This window comes from Aureobasidium subglaciale (assembly GCF_000721755.1).
Source record: "Aureobasidium subglaciale EXF-2481 unplaced genomic scaffold scaffold_28, whole genome shotgun sequence".
Classification (NCBI taxonomy): Eukaryota; Fungi; Ascomycota; class Dothideomycetes; order Dothideales; family Saccotheciaceae; genus Aureobasidium; species Aureobasidium subglaciale.
The window spans coordinates 198,424-220,354 of NW_013566967.1; the positions used below are offsets into that span (position 1 = coordinate 198,424).

General features: G+C 50.9%; 10 protein-coding genes across 10 annotated transcripts; 4 read left to right on the plus strand and 6 right to left on the minus strand.

The window, feature by feature from the left end:
• The first annotated feature begins 1,149 nt into the window (after positions 1 to 1,149).
• AUEXF2481DRAFT_43969 (uncharacterized protein) lies at positions 1,150 to 2,878 on the plus strand. Its single transcript, XM_013484606.1, has one exon. The coding sequence runs from the start codon at positions 1,253 to 1,255 to the stop codon at positions 2,381 to 2,383; it is 1,131 nt and encodes a 376-aa protein (XP_013340060.1). The 5' UTR covers positions 1,150 to 1,252; the 3' UTR covers positions 2,384 to 2,878.
• Positions 2,879 to 3,218: 340 nt separating this feature from the next.
• AUEXF2481DRAFT_462972 (uncharacterized protein) lies at positions 3,219 to 4,862 on the plus strand. The gene is made up of 2 exons (XM_013484648.1): positions 3,219 to 3,761; positions 3,836 to 4,862. The coding sequence occupies exons 1-2, from the start codon at positions 3,664 to 3,666 to the stop codon at positions 4,548 to 4,550; spliced, it is 813 nt and encodes a 270-aa protein (XP_013340102.1). The 5' UTR covers positions 3,219 to 3,663; the 3' UTR covers positions 4,551 to 4,862.
• AUEXF2481DRAFT_462637 (uncharacterized protein) lies at positions 4,714 to 5,651 on the minus strand. Its single transcript, XM_013484649.1, has 2 exons — positions 5,445 to 5,651; positions 4,714 to 5,393 (listed from the first exon to the last, which is right to left on the minus strand). The coding sequence occupies exon 2, from the start codon at positions 5,348 to 5,350 to the stop codon at positions 4,877 to 4,879; it is 474 nt and encodes a 157-aa protein (XP_013340103.1). The 5' UTR covers positions 5,351 to 5,393; positions 5,445 to 5,651; the 3' UTR covers positions 4,714 to 4,876.
• Positions 5,652 to 6,828, minus strand: AUEXF2481DRAFT_462636 (uncharacterized protein). The gene has a single exon (XM_013484650.1). The coding sequence runs from the start codon at positions 6,506 to 6,508 to the stop codon at positions 5,903 to 5,905; it is 606 nt and encodes a 201-aa protein (XP_013340104.1). The 5' UTR covers positions 6,509 to 6,828; the 3' UTR covers positions 5,652 to 5,902.
• Positions 6,829 to 7,342: 514 nt separating this feature from the next.
• On the minus strand, positions 7,343 to 9,872 carry AUEXF2481DRAFT_32973 (uncharacterized protein; the record flags this gene model as incomplete). Its single annotated transcript, XM_013484576.1, has 4 exons — positions 7,343 to 7,360; positions 7,486 to 8,131; positions 8,279 to 8,948; positions 8,975 to 9,872. 4 exons carry the CDS (start codon positions 9,870 to 9,872, stop codon positions 7,343 to 7,345), a joined length of 2,232 nt encoding a protein of 743 aa, XP_013340030.1.
• Positions 9,873 to 10,224: 352 nt separating this feature from the next.
• AUEXF2481DRAFT_32974 (uncharacterized protein) lies at positions 10,225 to 11,096 on the minus strand (the record flags this gene model as incomplete). Its single annotated transcript, XM_013484577.1, has 2 exons — positions 10,225 to 10,579; positions 10,630 to 11,096. The coding sequence occupies 2 exons, from the start codon at positions 11,094 to 11,096 to the stop codon at positions 10,225 to 10,227; spliced, it is 822 nt and encodes a 273-aa protein (XP_013340031.1).
• A 751-nt stretch (positions 11,097 to 11,847) lies between these two features.
• Positions 11,848 to 13,258, minus strand: AUEXF2481DRAFT_462674 (uncharacterized protein). Its single transcript, XM_013484651.1, has one exon. It carries the CDS (start codon positions 12,793 to 12,795, stop codon positions 11,968 to 11,970), a length of 828 nt encoding a protein of 275 aa, XP_013340105.1. The 5' UTR covers positions 12,796 to 13,258; the 3' UTR covers positions 11,848 to 11,967.
• A 3,473-nt stretch (positions 13,259 to 16,731) lies between these two features.
• AUEXF2481DRAFT_43979 (uncharacterized protein) lies at positions 16,732 to 17,723 on the plus strand. The gene is made up of 3 exons (XM_013484607.1): positions 16,732 to 17,064; positions 17,120 to 17,368; positions 17,427 to 17,723. Exons 1-3 carry the CDS (start codon positions 16,997 to 16,999, stop codon positions 17,536 to 17,538), a joined length of 429 nt encoding a protein of 142 aa, XP_013340061.1. The 5' UTR covers positions 16,732 to 16,996; the 3' UTR covers positions 17,539 to 17,723.
• Positions 17,724 to 18,023: 300 nt separating this feature from the next.
• Positions 18,024 to 19,825, plus strand: AUEXF2481DRAFT_43980 (uncharacterized protein). The gene is made up of 2 exons (XM_013484608.1): positions 18,024 to 18,390; positions 18,443 to 19,825. The coding sequence occupies exons 1-2, from the start codon at positions 18,145 to 18,147 to the stop codon at positions 19,604 to 19,606; spliced, it is 1,410 nt and encodes a 469-aa protein (XP_013340062.1). The 5' UTR covers positions 18,024 to 18,144; the 3' UTR covers positions 19,607 to 19,825.
• AUEXF2481DRAFT_8463 (uncharacterized protein) lies at positions 19,716 to 21,362 on the minus strand (the record flags this gene model as incomplete). The annotated part of the gene is made up of 1 exon (XM_013484559.1): positions 19,716 to 21,362. The coding sequence occupies one exon, from the start codon at positions 21,360 to 21,362 to the stop codon at positions 19,716 to 19,718; it is 1,647 nt and encodes a 548-aa protein (XP_013340013.1).
• Between the last annotated feature and the right edge of the window lie 569 nt (positions 21,363 to 21,931).

A 21,931-nucleotide genomic window follows, 5' to 3' on the forward strand; every position in this document is an offset into this window, starting at 1 on the left:
GAGCCTTCGTCCACTTCCCCGGGGCAGATTTTTGGTGTTATCGAGAGATGTCAAAGAGCAGTTTCAAACCAAACATAGAACGAGAAGTCGAGTAAGCGTCAATGAGAGTGCATAAACCATCCTCGTGGCTCAGACAATGTCAAACACGAATCGACCATCTCTTCCGCAACTCCCGCAACTGTCACAACTTCCACAGGTCTATCATTCCGCTACGGTATCAATCTTTCGCAGTGATTCTTTCAGGTACCAATAGCGCATGTGAGTACAGATCTCTATCTATTGCCCTCCATGCTGACAGTCCTTGAGACGCTCACTACACCAAAACACTCACCCAGAAGACTGAGAATGGTACAGAAGAGAGATCTCGGCTGGTCTTCGCCGTCACACCTGACTCTATGCTCTTCCCTGGTGACTCGCACAGCTATGTTCCTTGAATCTCCTTCGTTGTCCTCTGTTGACAACATCTTGTCGGGTGCGAAGCTTCCAAGGGTGGAGAGCATATTCAAGTCTCAAGTCGGCTACCACCTTCTGCTATAAATCTCCAAGACCTACCTCACGCCACGTGAGTCTCTACACACGTTGAGAACATCTTGTGAACAGCAGCCTTAGCAGAGCTGACAATAGCAAAAGGCATACTGTTGACAATAGCTTCGAGAAGTAGAATGATCACATTGTCCAGGGGAAACTGCGGATCAACGACGGCATCACACCGACTTGACACTCCCATCTGGAGGCATCTCAAGATAGTGACCACCAATCATTGCCTTATATTTGCTCTTCAAAACGCATTTTGGAGTACGTCCAGGTCATTGAGAAGAGAGCTCTCAGGAGCTGATAGCACGTGCAGGTCGCGATCCTGCCTCTCCCTCTCGATATTCACACACACAAAGTGTATCACTCTATACATTCAGGGGATTTCATGGATAGTGATCAAAGCAACGACGACGATAACTGCGATCAGCAGGCTAAGTTTACTGTCAAGAGCGGACCTCAGATCACAAACAGTATCAGACCAGACCTGATACTCTCACCTTGGAGACTGATATCTGTCCAGCGCTCGATCGTTGATTGTTGTTTGTCTGTGACATAACATAGTCAGGTACGTTCACCGTCAAGCACGAGATCTTCAGGTGCTGATAGCACGTGTAAGTACGGAGCTACCTCCTCCAAGTCAGCAAAATATCTACTAACATGCGCCTTCTTCACCACGAGACCTTGACAATAACATCTGAACGCACGATCTACGCGCATGATGAGCATAAGCTGGCGCCTCTGGCAACAACGTTATATAAGAGGTCCCCGGAGGCGCACCGTTCCTTTCCCTCTCCACAACTACCCAACAAACTTTCCTCCTGGCTCTTTCAGGGGTACTTTGCTCCAAGAACAATCAGCGCAACATAGACAACAAAGACAAATCTACAACATGAGATACAGCCTCGACATCTTCCAGTGGGATCTCGCCGGCTGCTGCCGCACAGAAATCTTCCGCGACCTCGACCCAGAAGCTTTCATCCAACACTCCGGCCTCGGCCACTTTACACTGCTGCAAGAACTCGCCGTGCCATGGGTACAACGCAGTCCCGCAAAATGCTACGTCGAGCTCAACTTTAAGCCCGGCGGTGCACATCCTTGGATGCAGCCAAACGCTTTACGCTACGTGTTTTGCGCCACCAACAAGGCCAGAAGAGGCAAGAAGATGTTTTTGCAGTTACCGGAGGACTTTTCGCTGGCGGTGCAGGTGCATCAGGTGTTGCTTGTGTTGCAGGTTGAAGAGTGCATTGGACCTTTGCATGGCCATATCAGACAGATGATCAAAGAGAGAGTGCTCTCGGTCATTGAGGTTGAGGTGGTGTGGTCATGCTTGAGGTATCTCGCACCCAGGGTCTATGAATTCGCACTAGAGATGCAGTGGGAGAGGGAAACCCAGAACTGGACGATGCGGTTCATGACCAAAGAGACAGGAGAGACTGATGACATGGCGACAGATGCTGTGAACAAGACTGATGGGCAGACAGAAGAAGTCCAGGACGTGGCAGAATCCTCGGGCACCGAGACTGTTGTCGCCACTCCCGAAGACTCAGACATGACCTCTGACGATTCTTCTCCGGTCCTGACCGACGACTCTTCTGACTCTTCTCGTGACGACGAAGACGATGATGATGACGACGGCTATGATACAGACGTCGAAGACAACACATACGATCTCGAAGAGCCTCAAGAAGAAATCGAGGGAGAAGTGCGAGAAGTAGGCGACAGAACTCTCTTGACAACTATGCCTCGTCGAAGCTTCAGCGAGCCTCTGCCTCTGCCTCTGGTGCGTCCAGTGTACGATATCAGCTCCGGCGCTTTTCGTGAGTGCGAAGACGAAGAACCAGAATATTGAGAACGGACGGAAGATGGTGGGTGGTAGATGGTGAGTGGATCAATGTACCCACTGACCACACAAACATGCTCGATGCATGATCTTGGATATCAAGCACCTCGAATGCGAGGCATGAGCACAAACCGTTGATCCACAATGAAAGACTTGACTCAAGATCGATCGAATTGACAATTCTGTGAGTTGAAATTGACTATGCCCAAACATGATTGATACTACACGACGACTTGTGCCTTGACAGAACTGCAACTGACCGGTAGTAAACTTGGCCAAGCATCGAAGGCCTTCGAAAATAAGCAATAAGCATTGAAGCTCGTGAACAAAGAATCTGTTCTTTGTGCTCGGCGAGCGCTTTGATGAGAGGAAAATCCGCAGATCATGATCCCATGTCATACTCACAATAGTCTGCGGCTGTCAATAGAGAACCAATTTTGCAAATGCCATCTTCGGCAGTCAAACCCGAAACAAGAACGACAGCCGTTGCGACTCTCCTGCGCATCGAGATAATGACAGCATAACTGCACAATCCCCCATCTCAAACGGTGTTCAAATGACGACATGATCCCCGGCAGGGTCCAAGAACGGGTGTAACATGACAGCATAACCTTCCGTGCACCCTGATAAGAGCGTTGTGCAAACGATCGATAAGAAAAGATACGATAACCCCCAGCCCCCTGGACGAAACGGGTGGTGTACATACCAGAACGAGCTGGAGGGGGAGTGCCAAGAAAGTACATATCCGAAGGCCGCGCAGTCTTGTTGTAAAGTCTGTTTGCTTGTCTATCTTCTTTCGCAAAGCAGAGCGACAGCGACTCCAGCCTAGCTTTCCGAGCTGACTATGTGACCAGGTTGGTGGTTTGTCGCAAGAATGGATGCCTGAAGCAGGGAAAAGCAGAGGGCTCAAGCAAGTACGGAGAAGATCGCCAAGAAAGCAACGAAACGGATTGTCGAAATATGTAACGTTTCCATCAGCCAACACCAGCCTCCTGCATCTGCGGGTAGAGGGTTGATGCGTTTCATGTTGCGGGGGTGTACCTTGAAGGAAAGGAAGAGGGTTTATTATTACAAACCCTGCTGCCCGTCTCAGCTGAATGGCTTTAACCTTTCACATTCGGACTCCGAAGAATAGCGTATTTGCTGTCTTCTGTCTCGATTCTCTAATACACAGGCTGAATCACCATTATCGCGACTGAGGATCCTCTCGTTCCAACTCTCGGCCACACTCGACATTCGTTTCTAAACCACCACGACAGCTAGCAGCACCAAGCACACCACGATCCAAGATGTACTCACGCTACATCCGCGACATGTCGTCCGAAGTGTCGGATGTCAAAAACACCTTTTCAGGCTGGGATCAATGCATGGCAAAAGCATACTGCAAGTGCGTGTCTTCCCCTTCTCCTCCTCCTTCTCCCCTTCTTCCCACCACCGGCTAACCCTCTCCTTCCCCTCAAGATGGCCAGTAATAATCGGCATAATCCTCGGCGTCGTAATCGCCGCCTCCATGATCTGGTGCCTCATCCGCTGCATCTGCTGCGGCGCCGAATGCTGCTGCGGCTGCCTCTCCTGCTTCTCCTGCTGCACCTCTTGCTGCAATTCCTCCTCCCATCACAGCAATAAAGGATACACTCAACCCATGACCGCTGCTCCTCAAGTCTCGCAATATGCACAATATCAACCTACCGCCGCACCGGTATATCGTGCCCAGCAACAGGCGCAATATGCACGCTTTGACGCCCCTGGAGCTGGTGCAAAGGCGTTTAATGAAGATGCATTGCCTGCGATGCCGAGTTGGGGCCAGAGTCGTACGGTGAGACAGCAAGAGGAGGTTGATGAGATGGACATGGGAAGGTTGCATCAACACCAACACCAATACAACAACAACAACAATCAAGCAGCTGAACCCATGCTGCCCAAATCCCCATATGCCCAGGTGGCAGAATACCCTTATCAAGCTAACGCCGGTGCGTATTCTGGCGACTTGGGGTATGCGGGTGAGCAAGGGCAGCAGCAGCAATATGGATATGGACAACAGCAACAGATGCAGCAATATAGTCCCAGAGCTCAGAGTCCTGGCTATGAGAGTCAATTCTCTCATGCCGCGCCGCCGAGTTATCATACTTCTGCTCCTGCGAGGAAGCCCGTTGGTGGTTCTTGGAGGGATTTGTGATTTTATTTTTTTGGTTCCTTGTTTCTTTTTTGTACCCGGTTGCATAGCGATGGCGTTATATCTTGGGTTTTGGGTAATACAATATACCCCCGTGGGAAAGGAAGACAATTTGCTGGTTCATTTTGTACTTTCTTATTGTGTAGCTAGTGAAAGCATTTCATGTCAAGAGTCCTTCTGTTATCAGCCTCTCTGGCACTTGCATACCTGCACTCTCGTGGTGCATGTATACCGTCATTTGATCGACCCCCTGCCACTCACCGGGTGAAAACATTCCAGTCATGCTTCCTCATCACCTCCAACACTTGACCAGCACTCCTCGTTCACATCTACCACCCATCATTCAACCCCCAGCGTTTACGCTGCAGTTCTGCCTCGGGCACATGTCCATCCTCAAAGGTGAGATAGTCAAGCCCTTTCCTCTTCTTCCACGCTTCAACCATGTAGACCTCAAAATGCTCCTGGTCCACAAAGTCGTCTGTGTACAATCTGGTGAGCTGCGGAAAGATCACCGTGAACATTTCGAGAGAACTGTTGACAGTTCGGCGGACTTGGTCATCCAGCGGAAGATGTTCAATATGGCCTATATCATAGGGACAGAAGGCGAGCACTGACAACGTCTCCAGTTTTGGAAAACGCCCAAGTTTATCCTCGAGCGCCATATCTTCATGCCATTGTATGCCATAGAGCTTCAGAAGCTGTAGGGAAGGGCAGCTACGAGCGAGTATGGTAAGTTCTTTTCCTGACAAGATCTGGTGTTCAATGTCCAGATACTCCAATCGGTAGCTGCGGAAACAAGTCATGCATCCCCTCACAGCTCCCAAGCTTCTCCCAATCTGGTCCTTGCTTTGTGATGGTTAGAGAACGCAAATTCGAGAAATTCCTGATAGCTCGGACCTTGTATCTTCCGACGTCAACACCTCCAGTAAGCCTGATTGTTAAGGACGTCAAGCTTCCAAGAGTTCTGACCGCAGCAAGGCCTTCGGGTTGCGTGATGCTCATTCCCAGGGCCTTCAGGTTCTTGAGCTTGCTAAACAGAAGCGGAGTAGAAATTGCATCATGTACAATATCCAGAGTGCGAAGTTTAGGAAACGGCTGTGAGAAGGTACTTTGGTCCATCGCAGCCTGGAGAACATCAGAGTTGATAGCGTCCTGGTCGAGGCGCAAATTTTCCAGTCTTGCGCAGCCAGCCAGATTCTCAATCAATTTTGCGTCCAAGAGTGAGTTCTGCAAGCTCAGGGAGACAGTTTGTAGACGCGCTAGCTTTTGTACGACTTGCGAGAGTCGCCACGGCAAGTTCAGTTTGTCCAACGAGGCATCATCAGTATTATTGTCCATATGAAGCCGGAAGTCTTTTACATAAGGGATATCAAGCAACAATAAGACATCTCGATTCTGCGAAGCAGATTTATGATGGGAGACTGCGGTGGCCCTAGAAAACTAAATCTCTCGATAGACGGCTGCAAGAACACCAGGATATGCTCCTCAATGTTGGCATCTGCTTCGGCTGGCCGGCGAGATTTATCATTTGATGAGTAGGCGTATACGACATCCACCCCTCTGAGTCGAGGAAACGACAGGCCTGTGAACATTTCGTGGTGGTCTCCAACTTTGATTGTTGTATGAATGTCACGTATAGCATTGGCATAGAGCTGTCTGCGAGACGAGGAGATGCGTTGGAAGTTGTGCACCGGAACCTCACGCCAGAGATATTCGATGCCGCAGAGGAAGAAGGCACCGTTGATCCGCAAGATTTGACAAAGCGAGTGTGCTTCATGTGTGAGGTCCGAGATGATGAGGTGTAACAGTTCAGGCAGGTCGAAGACCCTCGAGCAGGCTGTCATGGTGGTTGGAGATTCTTCAATGGAGCGGTGTAGTAGGTGGACAAGAGAAAGAAAGAAGCGCGTATGCGTGAAGGAAGACAGAAGCGACACCGAGGCAGGTGCAGAGGGAGATTGCATGGTGTAGAGCGTGGACAATCTGCGCAAATCATCTCAGCTGCGTAGGCAGTTTGTCATTGCGGGATGGAGGCCCGGAGGGAAGAGAGGCATCGTCGTCATGGCGGCATTTATGTCGTAAGCTGGTCCCAATCCAAAATACACGATGGAGATAGATGGGACTATAGGTCAAACAGATGCGAGGCTCCATGTCGATGTTGGAAGGAGCGTCAGTCGCTAGTCGAGTCGCGGCTGTTGCAACGCGCCTTCCTCCGCGACACTCGACACAAGGCAATTCCAGCTCTGCGTTGGACCGATGCCAGCCAGACTTGTACAGCATCAGGTCAACGCCGATATCCATATTACAGACCAACTGAACAAAGAACATTGGTGGTATGCGAATTCGTCTTTGAGGTCTACAGCCTATGCCTTTCACACGATCAGACCGCAACTCCCTCTTTAGAGTGGAGTAATCTGCAAGATGACCTAAATAATTCCTTTCATCCAGACCTTTACCCGCCCTGTCTCCGTACTTCATTGCGATACAACCGAGAAGCCATGTAGCAAGAAATTACCCGTCGAGTAGCAAGTCCAGTTGTATGCGACCTTGACTTCACCTCTCAGTCGTATCCAGAGTGTGCCGAGCATAAGACTTCCAAGACAGGTCAGCCCTTTCCAAACCGCCTCACCACAGCACTTCTCCTGATTTCTCGAAGGAAGCTATTCGAGCTCACGAATGCTCGTCTCAAACCTCTCCACCAGCCTCCGCGCTTCCTCCACCCTATCCTCTTTAATTCTATAAACCATGGCTCCACCCTTCGCTTTCCCTTCCCTTTGCCCTTGTCATTTTTCTTCACCTCATCCGCCTTTCCATACCTAACAAAACGACACCCCAACATAGCACCTGCCAAGAAGACCAAGACATTCGCTTGACCTCCCTGCCACGTACACCCCGGAAAAGTGCTCCTCAGAGACCCCCTCATCTCACCACGAACCCTTACCAACTCACCAGTATGATTTGGAATATTGAGAACAACAAAGAGACACAGTGTTGTCCAAGGTATATGTGTGCCATTGGGTAGGGGGATGCCGCGTTCAGAACTCGTGATCACGTTTTGTGGGAGGAGTTTGCGCTTTTTGGAAGCTTGTGGGGACGTGGTGGAATCGGGGTTGTCGTAGAGCTTTTCTATGCGTGGGAGGTGTGGTTTCCAGGTTCTGGAGTTGGAGAGAATTTCGCGGTCGGTTTCGGATTGGGTTGGGCTGGATGCATCTTCAGGCGAGGACTCTTCGTCCAAAGTGGTATTGATGGTGCTTGGTGTACTCGGAGGACTAGGCAATGGTTGAAGAGCGGTTTTAGTAGTCGTCATCTCTGGGATAGGAGTTGATGAGTGGGAAGACCCTGGAGACGAAGGGACTGAGAATGAGCTGCTCGACATCAATGACGTTGCATCGGACGCTTGGCCGGCTGAAGACGAAGCTGAGGATGAAACCGAGGGAGAGAGGTTTGGAACGATGAAAGATTCAGGAGAGCCAGAAGCATCAGAAGGCTCTGAAGAGTCAGAAGAGTCCCATAGGCTTGAGCTGATGGAAAGATGAGTAGAATTAGAAGAGTAGCCAGAATCAGGTACATCAGAAGGGATAGGAGAACTGGATAACTCAGATTAGTCAGAGGGATCGGGGAATTCCGAGGTGTCAGCAGAAGAGAGGCTCCGTCTGAGATTAGAGGCTACCAACGGTGAAGATGAAGTCGAAGGTCCCGAAGTCGAGGAAGGTGCACTCCCTGGAAGAGATCACGCGCGTGATGAGACGCTCGACATTCCGAGAGGTCCTGCAGTAGAGAGACTTAGCCAGCTGAAAGATGAGAGTTTTGGGCTCACGCTGTGACTCGACATTGCAAGTGACGAGCGCTTCTTTGACCTCTGAGGCGTAATCAGCTTGCCGGATAGCTCTTCATCATCTCCCTCTGGAAGGAAATCGAGACGTGCGCGACTAAAGACGGTTTCTGGTTCCATCTCAACTCTGTCATGGGAGATATCATCCTCTGACCGCCCCAAATCCGGGACATTAGACTGCTGTTCAGCCTTCCATGTACGATATTCAGACATGGACCATTCGAGACTGACTGGCTCCTCAATAAAAGCAGTCTGCGTGGCCGATGATACAGCCGTAAAGATGTTTGGCGGAACGCTGACCAGTTCTGTATTGGAAGCTTTCTGCTTGCCCTTGCCATTTCCAGCTTCAATAACAGTCGGGTCAGTCTGTGACAGGTACTCGGCGAGGTTTGTTTGAGTAGATGTGTTCGTATATGATCGTCGGATCCATGCTTGACATGTTAAATTATAGTGAGTCTTGTTCAAGCACCCGACTTTATGGGTCATGAAGGGACAATCCTGAATCTTGTGCTCATTGGAGCCGGGAACGATTTCGACGGTGCAGTGAAGACAATACCTTCTGTTCCTGGTCTCTCTGTTGTGGAGTTTGACGGCATACCGACGACGAATCTCACTGTCCCGGTGGTGTAAACATTGCTTCTTACCGTGTCCAGGAGTGCGGCAGGTCCAACAGAATTCTTCCCCTCTCGCGTTGCTACAATCCGAGTAGGCATGGCCAAGTTGGTCACAGCGGGAGCAATGCGCGAATGACCCGTGACCAAGGTCATCACACACGTGAAACAATGATCAGAGCTACTGTGACCGAGGCGCCCGCATTGATCGCAGTGTCTCCAGTCCCCACAACTCAGCACATCACAGATCTCACAATGGTCGAGGCTGACATGGCCGATTTGTCCGCAGTGTTCGCAATAGTCCCATGTACGATGGGCAAGAGAACCACAAGTGTTGCAATGATCAGAAGCATAGTGGCCTCTAATACCACAGCTTGCACATGTCACAGTGTTCCATAGGTCACTTTGCTCTGGCTGGCAGCTATCAGCGCGCTGGTTATGGTTTGCCAGCGGCTCGAATCTGAACATCCTGAATGGATCGTGGAGCAGATCGCTCAGCATGAGATCTAAGCGGTTAATGGCTGCCCTGTTGGCAATCCTCATGACATCTGACCCTGAGAGCGGCGGTGGTGGCGACTCGGACAAGTCAGCGTCCAGTATAGCATGATTGAGAATTGGTTTAGGAGCTGAAGCAGTGCCAGACGAAGTTGATGGTGAAGCTGAAGAGCCAGCGGAGGAGGAAGGAGAGCGAGTGTGCGTCAAATCCGGGCGCATAAGCTGACGATATGAATGCAGAACCGGCCAAGAGTACTCCGGATAGGCGTCGCCAGGGTCGTCCGAGTCCTCTGTCAAGTCGACCGTTTCGGCTGCACCAACGTTGAGTTGCGGGGGACCAGCCATGCCCTCTGGATTCCTGAAGCCTGGCACAATGTTGTCTCCAGACATGGGCGGTGCAAGTCTTCAGGTCCAGATGGGTCCAGCAAGTTGTCCAGTCGTCTGTCCAAGAAGTGTTCCTGTCGGTGTCAATCTTGAGCTCTGAGCTCTTGGGAAAAAGGAAAAGTTGCGACTTTCACCAAGGATGGAGCTTTCTCCAGCTTCTCCAGAGTGGGGCTGATGGTGAACAAGTCGGCAGTCAGTGTTTGCAACGTGCATAAAGCATACATAGTGGATAGACTTGTTGCAAACGGATGTGCATGTCTTGAGAGGATACAAAAGTCCAGACTTGATTATGATTATGTGGTGGGTATCAATGAGATGTCAATCTTGCGCATCTTCCGCTTTCTCTTTCTCTCTTTGCTTATCTGGCACGACCATATTCAATGTCGGGAGTGCTTCCTCTTTCCTTTGTAGCAAAGTCATGAGATGTAGGCAATGGAGGCACTGGCACGTCGGTGACGGTCATTCTATCTTTTTCTCGGACCCTCGGTAGACTCGTTCTGCTGGCCTGGTTGCTGGGAGCCTTGCCGAGAGCGGGAGGTGTGACGGACGGGGCCGGTAACGAATGGCGGGTGATGCCTGAGTTGAAGGGGGCATTTGCAGCGTCTTGACGGCGGTGATGACGACGACGTAGCAGTACGAGGGTGACGGTGAAGATGCCCAAGCCGACAAAGACGACGATGAGCATGACAATCCACTTCCAATGCTCGCTCCACCTGAGGAATCTGTCAGTGCTGCTTTGAGCTCGAGAGCTTGCCACACTTACCAGCTGTGTTGAGGCTCGGTGTTCTGATTCTTTGTGCTCTGCGAGCCACTGGAGCTTCCTGTAGTAGACGTGGCCACGGACGAAGCAATCGTCGAGGCCGTCCTTGTTGCTGTTGGGTCTGTTGTCGTGCCAGCTGCGCTCACTCTCGCGGCGGCGGCGACTCCATTGTCGGCACAGTTGGACTGATACCACGAGGCAATCTTGGCCACATCGGCCGCTTCACACACGTCCGAGCAGAGAGTCGAGCCGGCTGCTTTGAGAGGAGTGAGATAGCCAGACTGGCAGAAACATGATTCGTAGATGACGGCGTCTGTCACAGGAGCGGCCGGAGGGATGCAGCCTGTTTGGGCACTCTGGAGGATGGTGCATTGTTGCGCGCATGACGGGAGAGCCGTGTCGCTGTAGACGAGCAGTTGTTGCGCAGACGCATACGCGGCTAGTGATACGACGATGGTAAACAGGCGCATGGCGAATGATGGATGGTGTGTGGATGGCAGTCTGCAGTCATGGACGCCTGTCAGCGGAGAGAAGAGTGTAGAAGAGAAGAGAGGAATACGAACACGGCAGTCACGACTCACACACAAACGCTGATGGTGGTGGAGAGACTTCCTTCCTGCAGATGATACCTACGCTGATCGGCGAGGGAAGGTGCCTTTGTCAGCCCTGTCAAGGCAGTCGCGATATTTCCCACCGATAAGACGAGGGGCTGAGGAATGCGCCTTGAAACGTTTCAGCCGAGGATATCGCTCGCTGTCAATTTCACAAACCTGCGAGTCTCGAGATGTCTCTTGTGCTCAAGCAGAAGCAACAGCGTGAATGTGCTCAACTATAGATCAAAGTTCAGCCGAGTCGGAGCATCCTTCAGGCGTGTATACAAGTACTTCCGGGAGGGGCCAGGACCAGCCTCGTCCCCCAGCATTGCCGATCCGAGCCTAGTCGCTGCCGCTTTCGTCTGCGCCGAGGATGATTGCACAAACCAACCTGCAAGGCGACAGCGACAACATGGTGAGTGGTTCAGAAGCAGCAACGCAAGCACAACAGAAGCAGCAAACAATCACAGCAAGCTTTGCAAGAATCAAACGACAAATCCAGGTTAGAGTGTCGGCCCGTTGACTTGACAGTTCTGGTCCCTTGATTTCACGATCGATTTGTTGCTTGTTCCTTCTTGATCAAGATCATGATGCTGGCCTTGGCGCCAAGTATCCTGTGTCGCTCCTTCCTTCTCTCGAGCCATTTAGCCGTGCTGTTTCCTAGACTGTGTATGACGCTTTTCCGCAATGCACTCGATATTCTCCCTCACATCGCGCTTCCTCCGGCCACTTGTATGGAAGCGATTACTCAACTACAGACATGCGGATACTCACAATCACATCCAATCTCCTCCGGCGGCTTGACCCTCCTCATGGTCAACGAATACCGATCCTGTCTGGCCACCAGTCTCAGACCTTGCTGATCGTGCTTCCTCCCCTTGATGCCGTGAGTGTACCCATACCTGGACGGCCCTCTCATGAGCAACAACGACCTAGCCGGCAACTCCAGCTCCCACTCTTCAGTCTCTTCCTCAATCACCTCCTCCACAGGCTGTGAAGGTGCAGGAGTTGGTGCTGCTTCAACCTCATCACCCAACGAGCGCTTCGGGAGACGCAACCTTCTCGACTCCTTTTCTCCGCACAGCTTAAACTCCATCCGCGTGGAAGCGCCAAAACTCAGACTATAGATGGTCTCTTCAAAAGCCGAGTGCGTGTCCACGTGTGGAGGAATGCCCGTACCAGGCGGGTAATGCTGCAGCGTGTACTGATCAGGTATATCCCTGCCATCTCTAGCCGGCAAGCGCGCCAGCAACCTCGTGAGATATTCAGGCGGTGGTGTGCTGGCAGACTTTGAAACGGCAAAGGTTGTGTAGTCGAAGTGTGGGCCGTAGTGAACGGCGCCGCGTTTCAGGGCGCGGCCATCTCTTGCGGCTGTCGCGGTGTGGTATTCTCGTATCATTTCCTCCTCTTCTTCCCGGCTGATGAAGTCGTGGATCAAGATCAAGCCATTGTCGAACTCGTGTATCGGTGGGTCGTTCTGAAGGAGGGTAGGTGTTGGATGATTCGGTCGGATCCTCGCAAGCATCTGCTCTACCATTGCTGGCGCAGCGTAGGCGAATAGCGCCTTCGACTCCATCTCATAAGCAGCAACCGCATCTCCCTCGGTCGAGTACTCAATCAGAGCATACGGCTTAAAGTCACCTTAGTCGTCAGCCTTCCATCTCTTTTTCAGAACTTCGACTTACCTTTGCCAATAATTCTACAATCTGCACGGGGTACCCAGGAAGGTTTTCCGCCAATGTGATACCTGTGCGCGCTCTTGCTGCCATGTCTCCTGCATTCAGCAGCCACAGCCATCTTGTTTTTGACGGCGCGGCTTCTAGCGCAGGGACAGGCGTCTTCTCCATTGTGGATATTGTAGAGAGGTAGCGTGAGCGCGCATTAGGGGGATGTGACTTCATGCTTGCTGGGTCCAACGCGCTCAAAGTGTGCAATGCGCTTGCGCCTGTATGGAATGTATTCGTACAGAATTGGACATCTCAGGGCTGTCGCGAATTGCGGGGCCAGAAGGTATGTCCCGAAAGGCCGTAAGTCTTATGCAGGATCATCAGTAACAGGTCGGCAATGGCAACGATATCTTTTCTCGACGCGATACTTGAGAGAGTGTGATCTTTGAGATTAGAATCAGTAGTTGCGTATCATCCAATGTCACTTTGACTCATAGTGTACTTTTTGTAACGAATCCAGAATGATAGTGGGGATACGACCATGATCTCTGACTATTTGCCAGTACTCGAGACCTTGAGATACAAAATGAAGTATACCACTCCACCACAACCACTAATCTCCATCGGACTTCCCAAAACCCCTGCAAGATATCTCCAAAATTAGATCCTACCCGGTAAAAAAGATCGAAAGACCATCGTCGTCGCCGTTCCCGAAGCACTTTTATCCTCGCAGCTCTGGTTGAGGGCACCACCCTGTCAGGCTTGCATCTGGCTTGGCGAACTCGGACCTCGGCTATGTGTCTACCGAGCGCGGGGATCCCATGACGTTGGGGTCATGTTTGCTTTTGTTGCTCTCTGCTGCCTTGGTTCAGGGGGAGATGAGTCATCCTCTTCTTGTGCTCTTGTCCTTTGCTCTTCCTCTTCTTCTTCTCCTCCTTCGTTTCCTCCCTACATGCTCTGCGCGCCCGACGCGAGTTGCGTCTGTCACGATGTGACCTTCCGCGGCAATCTGTCCAGAACTACAAAGCAATGTGGGATCCCAAGTAGATGCACACCGAGGGCCACTGCAAGACACCTCGTCGAGTACGACATCATGGCGCGAAGAAACCGAGTCCGAGTTCAAGTTGGAGCATGAGATGGAGCATGAGCATCAGTGACAAGGCATCGAGCCTTCTGCCCGACACGTGGGCTGTAATACCGACATCGTTCCAGCTGAACGAAACGTGAGAAGGCGCGACGACAGACACGTCGACTACAGCATCGCTATGTATCTCGCGTCGAGTCTGAGGCTTGAGTTCGAAATGTGAAAGTGACTACCTCGTACGAGACTCTGAAAGCGTGGACGAGCAACTGACGCCTCTGTGGATGAGAGACCCCCCGCCGCCTTGAATGTACTGACACCACGGAGCGCCCGCATTTGATCTCTCACTTGATCGCGACAGCAAAGGAGTAGGAAGCATCTTGATGTGCACCCGGCCGCTGTTCGTGAAACGCTTGACTGATTTCTCGGACAACATATTGTCGATCTACCTTGGCCTTCTTTCGAGCCTGCGACTTGATGCGACCCGACATGGACAACCAGGGAGACACACCTATTGAACAATGAAACTCGATCCCTGCCTGGCCAACTTGAACACGCCATGACCACTGTCAATGCCACGCCCCTCTATACTTTAGATTTCAGACCACAAAAGATTGAAGAGAACATCACGCCCTCGTGGCCAAGATAAGTTACCATCGCTGCCTTCACATACCCACAAAGTCGGACGTCCGCTACGCCAACCATTGAAATGTACCGCCGAGGCTACTCTATTCATTGAAACGACTGCGCAAGTCTCTCACAGTGACTGCCTACGAAAGAGCAATCTCCATATCGCTCAACATCCCAACAAACGTCGACAACAAACACTTTATCATTGACAAGCCGACAACCCACGTGAGCCGTTGACAGAGCATCAAAGAATGCGGCAGCAGGTGGAAAGACGATTACGCCCACATAACAGAAGCGCCTTACTTACCACCGACCGCAAAGGAAAGCTTACCACATCTCGCAAGACAGCGACAGCACGAAAAGAGATGATGACACAGGCTTAGACCTGCCGTATGATGAAAGACAACTTGACCTCTCGACACCTCAACCTGTGGTCCAAGAACACAAGTGTTTCCTTTGACATTAACCAGCTTTTGACATGATTCAGGTGACCTGTACACATGAGGACAAATGAAGAGCCTCAGGACTCTGCCAATAAACAACTAGATGATGAAAGGCATTATCGACCGTCACCCGTACGCAACACACCCATCGCCATACTCTTCTCTCCATCACGACCGGCTCTAGGCCCTTCCAGATGCCGATGTTTAATGATCAAGACCTTCTAGCTTCCGATACCACGACAGCTGACGCAGCTTGACGACTTGCGGCGTGCATCTGCCGGACAACGCGACGTTCCAGAGCTCGTGGTCATACTATTGCCGGACCCAAAAGCGTGGTTCGTCGCCGCAATGGCCCACTCTAGAACCCGCATCGCATCCAGGACCAAGCCACCCAGACAGAGTTGGAGATATTTTCTCTTCGGTATTGACTTCGTTGGCTATGGTGCGACCCAGGAGTTGGAAAAGCCGCCTGCCCTGCATCACCAAGAGCCTTCCGCGGCCGAGACCTGGCCTAGGTTCCACAAAAGGTCTTCGGCGCCTCGTTCGCGACACGGCAAGTCAGAGCCTCCAGCTTGGACTCAGAGACGGTGGCGTAGAGGAAAGCAAGAACTTCTCTGCCAGAAGTATGTGGCGCCTGTAGATTTGACGATGGTTACTGCGAGGCATATTTGAGCATCTCACTTAACCTACATGCCATGTGTTGGACGCCTGTCCTTTTGACATTTGTTGCCTTCGGTCGATCTCCAACGTGATGGGGTGCCCCTACCAGCCGCTACCGAGTACACTTTGGGACTGTCATCATCTATGGCATAACCAGGATTGTCGAATCGGCATCGAGATTCTCGGACATCTCACCGCAGAGCCGTTTGGAAAAGGCATCATCCCTGGCTTGCAGATCTCTTGCTCCATATCATCAGAGACTTGCAACAGGCCATTCGGGCTTCGAACCGATACACGACGGGAAAGCGGGAACATGGCAGTGGCAAGATAGTTGTGACCTGTGGTGACATGCTGTCGCTACTAGGGCCAAAGGTATGTTGACACTCACTATTATGACGATGCAGTGGGCACACCATTTAGATTTGTGATATGAGTTTGGGGCTGGGGAGCTTCTCAGCACCAGTCTGTTGAAAGGTTTCGAGTCGATGCGTTCGTCATGCCGGACACAAGTTTATCAAAACACAGGCTACTACGTGAAGTCGTAGTCGCATCAACTACACAGCAACTGGTCCACTTTGGGACAACACATTCTCGGAGGCAACTCCTGTTTATTCTACGAGAACAAGCATCTGTCCAATCTCATCGTAACACTGAGCCGAATCTACGATCAATCGCACGCTTGCAACCTTCAGCCTAAGAATTCAATCACAATATCGTGCCATATACGCATTCCTTGTCATCAGCCTCAAGTCGAGTCCAATTCAGGAAGTCACGGCTATAACAGAGTATGAAAGATACTGGCATACGCAGCGTTGCAGGTGACAGTCCGCATGCGAGTAGGGCAGAATGGTACAGCATGGAAGCAAGGGCTTCTCTGACTGTGGCTGAGGCATGGCGATCCCAATGCACCGTTTGCATCTTTCCATCAACCAGGGACTGGTCCTCGTCAGCTAACCTCGATCTGTGGCCGAAGGAATGGACGCATGTCCAACTCAGGATTGTTTGCCACGACTTTGTACCCCAATGCGACCGCGATCGTCGTACATCTTTACTTCGCACTTCACACCACCAGGATTACAGATCTCGAGATTTCCATACATTTGCACGGAAACTTCGATGCTTGTGCATTCCTTGGACGATTTCGCTTGACCAACCGTCAACGACGTTGTCAGTCAGTGGTCGGAATACATATTCAGCTTTGAGTCCCTCGTGGTTGAATCCAAATCAAACTCAGACCAGACTTCGTCATTCATCTCCACCCCACCTTTTGTGTAACCCGACATCACACATTACGACATGCGCTTCGCTGTTCTCATCTTCGTCTCGACTTCTCTCGCGCTTCTCATCCCAAGATGCGATGTAGGGTATGCAAGGCTCGAAAAACACATTGTGGCTGCTTTTCTAATGCCGGATTCTCAGCATCGATGCATCATCTGTTGATACGCACAATCTTGATGCTGCTCCCGCTGCTACTGCTACTGTCACGAGCGCCTCCGTGATATCAAAATACACCAAGAAAATCAAGACTCCATCGACCAAGACATCTGCTGCTGCCACCACACCTCTAGCGACACGCGCAGTCACCACCAAAATTGAGGAAGTGGAAGCTTGTGTCCCACACTCCATCTGTGTCGACAAGATCAGCCCTTGCGGCAAGCGTTACGGAGGGTGAGTGACAGGACCTACCTCCCATGCCTGTTCAATCAGCGGCTAACACAGCCATCAGATGCTATGATGAGAACTTCTGCGACGGCAACACAAGCCCTTATCCCATCCCGACTTGTCCCACCATGGTGACGGTCAAGCGAGCAGCCGCTCCCGCCATCACACCAGCTTGAGATGATCAAACAATGCGGCCATGTTGAACTTGAAGACCTCCAATACTGCAAGAAAGTGGGAAAGCAAAGATATGTTTGGAGCTTTGGACTGTCCCGTCCGATAATGAAGAGTGAGCGAGCTCCGTGTACGTTAACAAAAGCTTTATATAGACTACCCAGGAAATAATGTGTGCTTTGAAGATCTCTCCCGAACTCGACCGCGCTTCTAGATGAAGCCAGAATGTGGGTTTCTGCTTTCCGTTATTTATTTCCCATGAGAAGGAATGATCTGTTCTGCGAGCATTGGGCTACTAGGCCCAGTGGCCAAGATACGCGGCCAAGGGAGTTGCGGGAATACATGAGGAATGCTCGGTGGGTCTGGTCAATTTGCTCTCAGGCAAGGGGTTACACCGAATAACATGCACTTGCATTTGATTGTGTTGGGGGTTGAGTGTTACATTGGACAAAAGCACAGGAGTGGCTTTCCTTTGCTCCTTGCGAAGCCTGTTTGGTTCGTCTCGGTTGAGGATCAGTCATTCGTTCTCGCCTTTCCTTTTACTTCTTCTCGCTCGTTCGTTGTTGACTGTCGCTTTAGTGCACAGTCTGTCCATTCGTTGAACGCACAACATGCGTCTTCTCGAGATTGCTGCTCTTGCAGCATTATCTGTCCCCATCGCTGCTAGAGAGACTTTCGACTTCAAAGTCAACCAGCCACGTCGCCTTGTTGCAATTCAGAAGCCGAGTCCAAATCAAGTCACCGGAAACACAATATCGTTGGAAAGAGCAAACTCAAAGACGAACTCGCTCAGTGCTCGGTATCTTCAAGCTATCAGGAAGGGCGGCCATGTGAATGGTATCTACTCACGACTCCGAGTAAGTGCGCATACACTCAGTGTGATCATAGCGGGCATTAATGAAGAGTCAGAATGGCACAGCAGATCTTCTCTCTGTCGGAGCAGGCAGTGTTTTCCTTGCACCTCTGGATGCAGGAGGAGAAACCTTTTACGTTGTCATCGACACAGGAAGCAGCGATACCTGGCTCGTCAACAGCCAATTCACCTGCGTCAACCCAGCAAACTCAGTAGTCATTGCTGAATCAGAATGCGCCTTCGGACCGACCTATAACTTGACATCCACAGCCGAGAGAATCCCTAGTCGCAACTTTAACATCTCCTACGCCGATGGAGAACGTCTCAATGGCCGAATGATCACAGAGGACCTCACATTCGCTGGCATCACAGTCGAAAATCAAACGATGGGCTTGGTAACCACAGCAGGTTGGTTCGGCGATGGTGTTTCATCAGGCTTACTCGGACTCGCCTACGCAACCTTGACAAACCAGTACAGCGGCAACAACCCAAACGTCGACATCGCAGGCCTAACGATCCCCTACGACCCCCTCTTCACAAGCATGTACCGTCAGAATCTAACTCTACCACTCTTCAGCATCGCCCTCGACCGCGATCTCTCAAGATCCGCTCAAGCAGCCGGTGGCGTCCTAGCCATCGGCGGGATCCCCAAAATCCCCCACGGCTCCTTCTGGGCCACGCAAAACATCACAGTAGTGGGCATAGACGCCACAACCGGAGTACCGGAATATCAGTTCTACGCCATCACCGTAGACGGCTGGGCAGTCTCCGCAAACCCATATGCAGATTTCGACGTCAAAAAAACCGGCAACAGGAGGAAAACGGCATTATTGGGGGCGCCGACTAGAAAAGTGATTGTGGATTCTGGAACCAGTTTGATCTATGCACCATCTGCTGTTGTTGCAGCATTAGCGGCGGCGTTTAATCCTCCTGCTACCGTGAGTCCTGATACAGGGCTTTATCATGTTGCATGTACTGCCAATGTTCCTCTGTTTGGAGTCGTCATTTCGAGTAAAGTGTTCTACATCAATAGGTTGGATATGATCATTGATACAGGGTTGGGCTTTTGTGTTGTCGGGGTGCAGGATGATAATGGTGGGCTGACGATTATTGGGGATGTGTTCATGAGAAATGTGCTTAGTGTTTTTGATGTTGGAGCTGGGCAGGTGAGGTTTTCGGCCAGGGCTAGTACGTTGACTAATGGAACTGTCACTCGATAGGATGGGAGAGTAGGTGTTGTTTTTGAAGAGAGATTTGGTATAATTGGGGTATAGAAAACAGAGATTGTATACGAGGATTCAGAATTGCCATTACTGCTCCTGTCTTTGTTCAAGACCAATTATCTGCAGCTCTTGCGTCCAATACTTCTTGCGATAAAGGCAACATATCAGCTACAGGAGCGGCTTCTCCGACCACTCCTCCAGCTTCAGCAACAGCTTTAGCAGCAGCTTGACTGAACCTTCTCCATCTGTCTGCTTGCTCTCTCCCCCTTCTCGCTTTCGTCTTACTGCTTCCTGAAGGTGCAACACCTGTGAGTAGTTTCTCGCTGTCTGAAGGTGTGTAATTGACAAAGCCACCCACTTTGTTGCCACGAGAGGGTTTGCGCTCGCCATTGCTAGATCTGCGACTATGGGTGTGAAGCTTTGAGGAAGGCTTGCGCTTTGTGACCCGAGGTGGTGATGGTGTGCGGGACTCTCTGTGCAGCGGGATAGGATAAGAAGTTGTGGTATCGTAGGGTGTTTGTTCTTGCATATCAAGCCCTCCAATGATTTCCTCGCCGAATGCAGGAGCCAGAGTGGGATCATTATAAGTCGCCTGGAGCAGGCTGTTGTGGACTTGATAGTCGTGGGTGAGAGAAGCTTGGTATTCTGCTTCTTTCTTTTCACTCGGCATCCAAGGGCTGAATGTTGGTGAGGGCTCGTAAATGTCCTCTACACCAAAGGAGTTTGCGCTCCAGGCGGATTCATTGTACGAGCCTACTGTGGCAGCTGTGGCAATTGGCTGCTTGTAGTAGACATCGCGGAAGATTGTTGGCTCTTCAGCAAACATGGCCCCGCGTTCAACGCTGGGGCTTGTAAGAGGTGAAGCTTCAGGACTGTAGAGTTGTCTGGGAAGGCTTTCTTGGTTGAAGGTTTGGGAGAAGGGAGATGTTTGCTCATCATAATTTGTGAATGGTTGGAAAGAAGAAGCGTCGAGATCCCCAAGTCCTTGGAAGCCGAGTCCAAGTGTCGATGGCTTACTTCTTCCACTCGATGGAGGAGTCAAAGGCATACTCCTGACAGGCAAATTCATACTCGTCATTCTGTTTGGTGTTTGATAGACACTTCCGATCCAAGCGTCTTGGGCACCTGCACTGTAGCGCGATGGCGACATCATTTTTGGCGACTTGCTAGACGAACGGTACACTTTCTTGATACCGACGGGTCTCTCAGGAGTTTTCGTGATGCGACGATCTTGTTGATATCTTGTTGCTTTACGGCGCCTGGCCGCTGCTTCTGCTGATGGTGATGATGGAACATTCGAGATGTGAGGACTGGGGAAACCACCGAGACTGAGAAAGTCCGCATGAGGGTGATTCTTTGTGTTGTAGAAGGAAATAGCGGGCGAAAGAGCGTGGATTTGTTGTTGTTGGCTTTCTCTTTGTCGCGAGCCGTCTTGCTCGTCTTCTAGAGTTGAGGCGCTTTCTCCAAGCACTGCCAATGTTCTGGCCCAGAAGTCATGGGAGAGACGTCTTGCCGCTGCTTCCGATGAGCTGCTGTCCCCGCTGTCGGTGAAGTTTGCTTCGATGGAGTTGATGATTTCGCTGTTGCTGGCTTCGTCTGAACTGCTTGTTGCTGCGACTGCGTTGCAGGTGCCGAACTCGAAACCATCAGTATCGATGTGTTGATTGAACAAATCGTCATAGACGGTTGTCCATTGGGGCTCTTTGTTTGTTCGACGCATTGGGTAAGTGTGGTGCTGACTAAGGAACGCCATGTTGTAGTGCGAGATTGGAGTTGTGCAATGAAAGTTGAGTATGGTTCTTGATAGGCTGGACTTCGAACTCTGTGCAAGAGTTGTGCAAAGTGTGGCTGAGATGTTCGGATTGATAGGTTGGTTGCAAGAATGGTTGGGTCTGAACAGGGAGATTGTGACTGAACAGGACGATTGTAATGCACGATTATGCAGGAACAAAACAGACATCTACACAAAAGGCAAGGTAATATATGCAAAGAAGGCTATTGTTGGTAGAGAAAACCAGCCATCTTGATTGTAAGAGGCATTCCGGGGGGTTGGTCGTTTGTATGGAATGAGAGATTTACAATAGTCTGGTTTTCCTCTTCTGATCCAGTGGTCACATGTGTTTGATGGGTTTGCTACGCCGGTCCGCTGAGTCAAAAGGCTGATGGCTGAGAAATACCAGAGTGTGGCTAGCATTCCATCAAAATATAGAAAGTGGCTGGAAGGTCTGGTGCATTCCTCGAGTCAGGCATTCCTCAGGTCATATAGCGTCAATGATTAATGCTGGCACGTGATCTTAGATAATGCTCATACAGTGAGAGTAG